This window comes from Corylus avellana, chromosome ca7, assembly GCF_901000735.1.
Source record: "Corylus avellana chromosome ca7, CavTom2PMs-1.0".
Taxonomy (NCBI): domain Eukaryota; kingdom Viridiplantae; phylum Streptophyta; class Magnoliopsida; order Fagales; family Betulaceae; genus Corylus; species Corylus avellana.
In genome coordinates, this window is record NC_081547.1 from 12,305,391 (window position 1) to 12,312,993 (window position 7,603).

The 7,603-nt window shown below is 36.2% G+C and overlaps 1 protein-coding gene across 2 annotated transcripts; it reads right to left on the bottom strand.

Moving 5' to 3' along the window:
* Positions 1–281: 281 nt before the first annotated feature.
* On the bottom strand, positions 282–6,325 carry LOC132187722 (alanine aminotransferase 2). 2 transcript variants are annotated; one of them, XM_059602138.1, is made up of 15 exons: positions 6,104–6,325; positions 4,449–4,499; positions 4,305–4,355; positions 3,704–3,769; positions 3,550–3,611; positions 2,953–3,031; positions 2,742–2,846; positions 2,532–2,642; positions 2,187–2,324; positions 1,974–2,048; positions 1,650–1,770; positions 1,402–1,556; positions 1,161–1,235; positions 858–1,061; positions 282–719 (listed from the first exon to the last, which is right to left on the bottom strand). In XM_059602138.1, exons 1-15 carry the CDS (start codon positions 6,272–6,274, stop codon positions 603–605), a joined length of 1,581 nt encoding a protein of 526 aa, XP_059458121.1. In that variant the 5' UTR covers positions 6,275–6,325; the 3' UTR covers positions 282–602. The 2 variants fall into 2 exon arrangements, with proteins under 2 accessions (XP_059458121.1, XP_059458119.1); XM_059602136.1 differs by having other exon boundaries at positions 2,532–2,846.
* Positions 6,326–7,603: the final 1,278 nt, after the last annotated feature.

Consider the following 7,603-nt stretch of genomic DNA (forward strand, 5'->3'; position numbering starts at 1 on the left):
ATCAGCCCGTGTATTGAAGTCTTATCTCAATCCAAAGGAAAGAGGACATCCCAACAGCTACTTCCTGCAGAAAAAGCACGATTGGAAAAGGGGCAGGGGAGACTGGTCCAATAAACTTCTTGGCGTACAAGCCAATAAAGGAGGATCGCGATAAACGTGCGATTTGCAAGCAGTATTCAAATTGAACAAGTCCACCGGAGGCTGCTTGTGCGAGCACGAGAGCCTTGGGCACCGTGACACGGATGTCTGCTACCGGGTAGGGTGCCTCCGGGGGTAGGCAATTGAAAAGGAGAACATATATGTATGTGACTAAATAATAAGGCACATACATTATTCATGTATATATAACTATTGAACATTTTCTCCAAGCCGGTTTTCCTGGAAAATGTCCCAAAAAAACAGATTAACATTGCACACACAATTATGCTTCTTGGGACAGTTCAACCAACAAAACGTTATCATCTGAGAAAAAATAAATGATTCTTTTAAAAAAAAAAAAAAAAACCAAAAGGTAAAATGTGTTAGAAAAATTTCCTTGTTGATCAAAATGGGTACACCTTATTATGAAGTATCTAAAAGGCCGCGATGGAAATTAAGATGCCTCAGTCACGAAACTCATCCATGAATCCTTTGTGGAAATCTGTCAGGCGGGATACAATGGCAGGAATCTTATCTTCTTGAGGGAGTATTGTGCACCTGAAATGCCAGGTGCCAGGTACCTTCACCCAAGCATCATCACAACAATACAAAAACTGTCAGTTAAAAAACTAATGAAGATGACGAATGCAAAACAGAAAACGTGAGACCCATACATAATTTCCATGGACTTTTCCTATATTCACGGTGATAACACTAACCTGTCCAAACCCAGAACCAGGAACAACGACAATTCCCGTGGCATTAAGGAGGTGGTGACAATAGAATGCATCCGGGGCTGTCTTTAAAGCCTCTGCTGCTTTTACTGCCTTCTGGGGCAGGTGAATACAAGGAAAGAGATACATTGCCCCTTCTGCTTTATTGCATGATACACCCTCTAAGTTGTTAAATGCATCCTCTAGTGCCTGTTCATATAGTCAATAATATAAACTTGTCACTCTTTTTGGCACTAAGCGTTTCTGATAAGGTTAAAATGGGGGAAACATGTCATAAATGAAACCAACCTTTGCACGCCTTGCCAGTGATGTTAGAATTCCATCTTTCTCTGCACAGTACGATTCATATGACTCATCACCCACCTGCATTCATCCATTTTATTTCATTTCTAGCAAATAAACTTGGAATGCAGTTGATATCATACTAGAAAATCAACTTGTTTAGCCTATCAGCAGCAAGAAGAACAGATAAAGAGAAGAAAAAAAGCAGACAAAAAGAACACTGATTTAAAAAGGCACAAATATTAACCTTGGGTGGGCACATGACAAGGCTTGCAAGTATTTGACCAGAGATATTAGAACAAAGATTTACAGATGCCACTTTGTACATTTGTTCCCTTACGTCAGGGCTGAATCCGGTGACTTCCATGTAACCTCCTCTTTTTCCACACTCCCCATGGTAGCCTGAAGGCAGCAAAGAAACACATGCTTCTTAAATTTGAATTTGATGATCTGCAGAAGCTCTTCTCACTTTTTATCTTGATGAATTCAACTTACCTTTAGAAACTGATTGAAAGGATACTAGGGAGATATCCTTCTCACCATACCCCATAGACCGAGAAATCTTCTTAAATGAGTGGAATGTCTTCTCAGGAACATAAACATTTTCCTGATATACCTGTATGAAGTTCATTGAACATTAGTCTTATCTAGATTCATTTGGCAGGGCTACAAGCAAGAAAAGAGGGTCAGCAAAGTCCCAATTCTAAACCAAGCAAAACAAAATCAAACTCAGTTGCTTAAAAGGCACTCAAATCGCTATATAACACTAGAGTTGCATGATGCATCTGCATCTTAAGTTACTAAGAAGAATTCACCAACCTCATCTGCCAGTAGAACAAGACATTCTTTCTTGCAGAATTCCACAATGCCCCGCTGGTTCTCCTCGGCAAGAACCTGCAGGCATCATATAAAAAATCATATGTAACATGGCCAAAAGTAAACACTTATCTTCAGATCAAAGCATTCTCTTTTACATGAAATTTAAACACACGGCTAGAAAGAAATTCTTCTTAAAATCTATTCATAATTCACCTGCCCTGTCGGATTGCCTGGGTTAATAACAACCAAGGCTCTAACTGTGATGCCCTTGGACTTGGCAGAATCCAATTGCTTCTTAAGCTCAGAAACTTCCAATCCCCATCCTGTTGCTTCATCAAGATAGTAAGGAACCTGCAAAAAACCATAATTTAACACCGAAAGAATAGATAAAATCTATATTTTCCATCTCCCAAGAGTCGGGTCAATGATAAATCTATGCTACAGAAAGAATATAGGTCATTCGCCACTCAACCAGCTAAAAGTTAGCAGTTTAATACAACCGATCAACCTAGTTAACTCTTGAGCTTCTGAATAAAGCTTCTTAAGTTTGAAGCTTACCAGTGTGCCACCATGGAGAGCAATTGAAGCAGAGTACAAGGGGTACTGAGGAATGGGACAAAGAATTCCATCCTTTTCTGATCTTATCAGTAATTGCATCATCATATGGACCTGGTAAGAAAGAAAACACGATCTATTACAATGTATCAATTTGAAAGAGAAAATATACAAATTTATAAAACCGAGAAAGAATGTGAAATTGAAATTTACCGCTGGGCTTGCACCATCTGTCAAGAAAATATCATTTGGATCAGCAGGAAAGCCATCACGGGCTTCAATACCAGCAGCAATTGTATCTCGTAATCCCTTGATACCCTAAGGTGCAAAGGAAAAAACAGGGTCATATGACATCTCAACATAGACCATGAATATAGCATCAACTTCTCTTAAAACTCTCTGGGGTGGGCAGTGTGATCAGTACCTGACTGTGACTATAAGCTCCAGTTGCTCTTCCCGGTATTTGATCCAGAATCTGCCAAGCGCGCTCTATGGCATCCGCACTGCAACAAGTCACAAGGAGAACTGTAAACAGCAGGGATTAATTATCAAAGAAAGACAGGCAATGCACTGTATGAAGTTTCCTGCTGAAGGATGTATAACATAACGTATTAGAGAGGCTACTCCAAAATTCAAAAAGAAATTTGGACAACTAGGAAACACATCTCGACACAAAGGGATATGCTCCAGTCAACTCAGACATTGAAACACCATCATGCTTCTAGGAGAAAAACTTATAATGTTTCCAAATCTTCTTTTTCTTTTCTTTATTTATTTATTTTTAATTCTTTGTTTATCTGTTTATTTAAACTCCGTAATAGTAAGTCGCAAAAGGTATCATCAGCTTTCTTCTTCATTTGCTGTAGACGCACTCAGAAGTTCAAGGATACATGACATACTGAATGAATCAAGAAATGGTAAACCTAAATATAAAACTCAGGCCTTTATAAAAGGGTATAGCAAGTATAAAGCATCCTAGAATTAGCTCAATAACAAATAAATAGCTATGAACTTTCAGTACCTGAATAAACCCTGTGTTTCACTTTTGTCCAAAATGGCCGGATGGTCACACAAGGCAAGAACCTAAAACAGGTATGATTTTTGCATTATAATTAACTATCAACTTAGTAGCATTAGTTCTCGTGTTTTGTAGCTTATAGTTACAGTGAACCAACCTCTCTGAAAAAAGTTATTGGCGGCTGAGAAAGAGACTGAGGATTTCCAATGTTGCAGTAAAGTATCTGTATAAGATGAATTAAAGTCAGTACCCCATACACGACAATTTCCTTAGGAACAAGACCTTGACACATCAAATTTCAAAGACATAAATTTATTTGGAGATTGTGGCTAGAGAGTGAATCTGGAAGGAAGTGCCTTTTTCTCCCCTATGGAAATCCAAGTATGCCTCTTTCGATATGGCTTCATTAATTTTCAAAAAGCATTAGTATATGCTACCAAAAGGAAACACAACCCATTTTCTATTCATTACTTGCTTTTCACAATTGTTTCTTTTAGATGTTGATACTAATGTCCAAATAGCATCAGTGTTAGATATTGCCCATTATCAAAGTTCCAGAGATAAATTCTGAATCCTAACCTTTTTATTCTATTATAGCAGCAAGAACTTTATCGGCAATTACTTACTACCTACTGGTAACAAGACATAAGAATTAGAGTTACGGCAAGGAAAAAAAGCCTGACCACAGGCAGCGAAACATGTCATACCTAAGCAAAGAAATGGTCGTTCTAAATGATAGTCAGAGACAAGAAACATACCTCATCAAAGGGATGAGAGCCTGGTTTAGCCAGTAACTCTTGTTGTAACCTCTGTGACAGGAGCACAACACAGGATTCTCAGATAAAAAAAAGGATCAAAAACCGTGCTGAAATAGTTGTAAGCAATATGGGTAGTCATATTACCTGCGCGAGGGTGACAATTTCACCACGGACAGCATACTCACATTTGAGAACCTGGGAAAAGAGAGGCTTAGCAGTGAGTGATCATATCCAGCAGAGAACATGTTTTCACATCTAGCATGCACTAAACAAGAAAACTCATTATCTTTGGCACTCTTATTGCATTTTTCCCAGTTCTCTCCTTAATCATTTTGGGACTCCAACACAGAAAATTATTCCACTTGCAGTTATTCTTAGAATATAAATTAAGGTTACATTTGGTACACATGATGGATATTCCATTAGAAAAAAGGAATAGCTCTTATAGGAAATGGAAGAAGACGAATGAAATAGCATTGAAATAGCCATTCCCATTGGCCCATAAAGGAATGGCTATTCCAAGTGTCAAAGTATATGTATACTTTAACACCAAGACTATTTTATTCCACCTTCTTCCATTCTTAAGAAAGGCAATTCCTTCTTTCTAATGGAATAATCATTCAAATGTCCAATTAACTTAAACTGTTAGGATAAGTAAAAATTTAACTTACTATCACAGCAAAGGTAGTTTGAACCAAGTCTATGTTATGTTATTCACCTTCCACCTCTCATTTTAACTAAATATTCCACATATTGTTGGGCCTCACCAATTAAAGAGGAATTTAAGTTTACACGTGAGAGTAAGTGTTAAAATATAAATGAAATGATTAAATTCATCTCTTCCTATCAGATTAAGCTTTTGGTGATTTAAATGCAATCCACGTTTCCAAATTATTCTCTTTAATAGAAAATCTTAATTATTAAAAAAAAAAATCAATAATATTTAAAAATTAACACTGAGAATAAAAAGAGTGAGGCTTTCTTATTCATTCACTCATCAATCCGTATTTCCCAAACCCATGGATTAGTTGAAATTGAAAATTTTTAGAAAAAGTCAAAATAAGAAAAGTAAAGAAGAGATGGTGCTTTTACATTCAGCTTAGTCTAAAATAAGACTAAAATATCCTCAACTACAATTGCAAACGGCTCCTGGACAGGTCCAAGAGTCATTCGATATATATTAAAAATCTGTCCAGAGTCATGGTGCTTAAGTTCAACAGAAGCGTTCTACCCAGTAAAAAGCCACTAAATTAGCTGCAGAAAGCGAACTCCTCTCAAATCATCAGATAAAAAAACTAAATTCGCAATTTACTTTTGAAGGATAAACACACCATGACCGAATATATTATATTTAAGAATAAGCCTTACAAGACTAAAGGAGAAGGATTACTAAACAGAAAGCGATACCGAATTCATGGTCCAATAATAGAATATTAAGGCTTACAAGGGTACTAGAGCAAAATAGTACCGCAATCACCAAAAAGTGATCAACAGAAAGAGATGTCCAGATACAGATGAAGAATAATAAAGCAGATAAAATAACGAAATAATCATCAAACAAGGAAATACATTGATTAATCCGAACGTGACAGGCACCCCCAACCCTCCACCGCACCCCCACCAAAAAATTAAAAAAAAAAAACAAAACAAAACAAAAAAAGAGAGAGAAAAAGAAAAAACTACAGGGCAGTGACAGACCCAGATGAAGAAAGACGGAAATCAGAAACCTTTCAACCATGTATACGTAGAGAAAAAGCAATCAGACAGTAAATCCGAGAAGGAAGGTGGAAAAAGAATACCTTGGGGTTAATGGTATCGAGGGAGAGAGCAGGAGCGGAGGGATTAGCGGAAGGCATGGTAGAAAGTAGATCAAGAACAGGAGTAGAAGCAAGGAAACGTGAGTGGGAAGCAGCGAGATGACGGAGGAGGCCAAGCTTCCTACTTGCCGTGTTGCTAACGATTTTCCGCATCGTTTATCGCGCTTTATATAGTCGTTGAAGCGGTCCGATGCGATGCAAAGTTAGGGACCTAGGGTTGATTTTACTTTTTTGGTACGAATCAATGCAAAGGCAGACGACGTGTGGTTCGAAAACTGGGATTTGGCACTTTCTCTATGAGCCACCTAACCCGACTCTTTTGATTGTCGGCTTCGTCCCTCGAACCTTCTTTCCTTCTTTGGTTCTTTCTTTCTTTGTTTCACTAAAATTCAATTCAACCCCAACGGCGCCCACAGATTTTCTTTCTACTTCACCTGTAATTCTTTGTCTTACCACTTTTTCCCCACCTATCCTCCCATTAATAATTTAATACCATGTGATATTACTTAGGTCTTTCATCTTTGCACCCTTAATTTTGCATTTATTGCATGTTCAGACAAGGGTTATTATTGCAAAGTCAAATTTATTTATATTTTCCTCTCTTCTCTTTTTTTTCTTAATGGGTTTGTGCTTACTTTTTTTTTTTATATAGAGTACTGTTATGCGGCTGCCTCTAGCGCCAGACATATATTAAAAAAAATAATAAAAAAAATTTTTGTATTTATTTTTTTGGTTAGTTCAATTTTTATAAATTAATATTTAATTTTTAAAGCCTTAAAATTTGTTTTTGAATTCAAAATTAAAATCTAGAGGTGAAAGGTTAATCTTTTAAGAATTTATATCACCTAAAAGAGATTCGATCATTCTAAATTTAGTGCTAATACCTTAAATTTAGTACTAATACTTTAAATTTAGTACTAATATTTTAAATTTAAATTTTTCTTTAATATCTCTCTTCTCAATTAAAAAAAAAAAAAAAAAAATTGGCCGCATCAAATTTGACAGAGGCTGAGATGACCCATGCTACCGAAAATTTCAACTCTTTTATATAAATATCGCATCTATGGTTTTAACCACAAGATTGTCAGAATCTTTTTGCAAGTTGATTGTCAGAAACTTAATTGAGTACTGTTTTGGTAATATTGAACTGTCAATTTATTACATTCCCCAATTTTTATCAAGAGAATAACTTTTATTGGATGTTCTCACAAAAATCAAACTTTTCGTGCCTACTAATAATGAATTGATACATCAGCCTAAAACAACAAATCAAATTATTTTATCACTTAAGGACTAAAAAGCCCTCCCCATTTACCTATTGACTCTCACCTCTACTTACCCCTAAGCTCTGTTTGGTATTGGCCTTTGACTTTCGGCTCTCCTGCAGTAAGACTTAATTAATGTGATATATATATATATATATATATATATATATGGTATGAAAAAAATAAGAAAAAAAAAATTGTTTGTAATAATTTTATA

Bases quoted from the DNA above. Each gene is read 5' to 3' on its own strand.
- LOC132187722 (XM_059602136.1), bottom strand. From the start codon at position 6,274: ATGCGGAAAATCGTTAGCAACACGGCAAGTAGGAAGCTTGGCCTCCTC. The intron at 4,500-6,103 runs GTATTCTTTTTC...CTCTTTTCCCAG, and splicing joins TCGATACCATTAACCCCAAG to GTTCTCAAATGTGAGTATGC. The intron at 3,032-3,549 runs GTACTGAAAGTT...GACTTGTTGCAG, and splicing joins GAAACACAGGGTTTATTCAG to TGCGGATGCCATAGAGCGCG.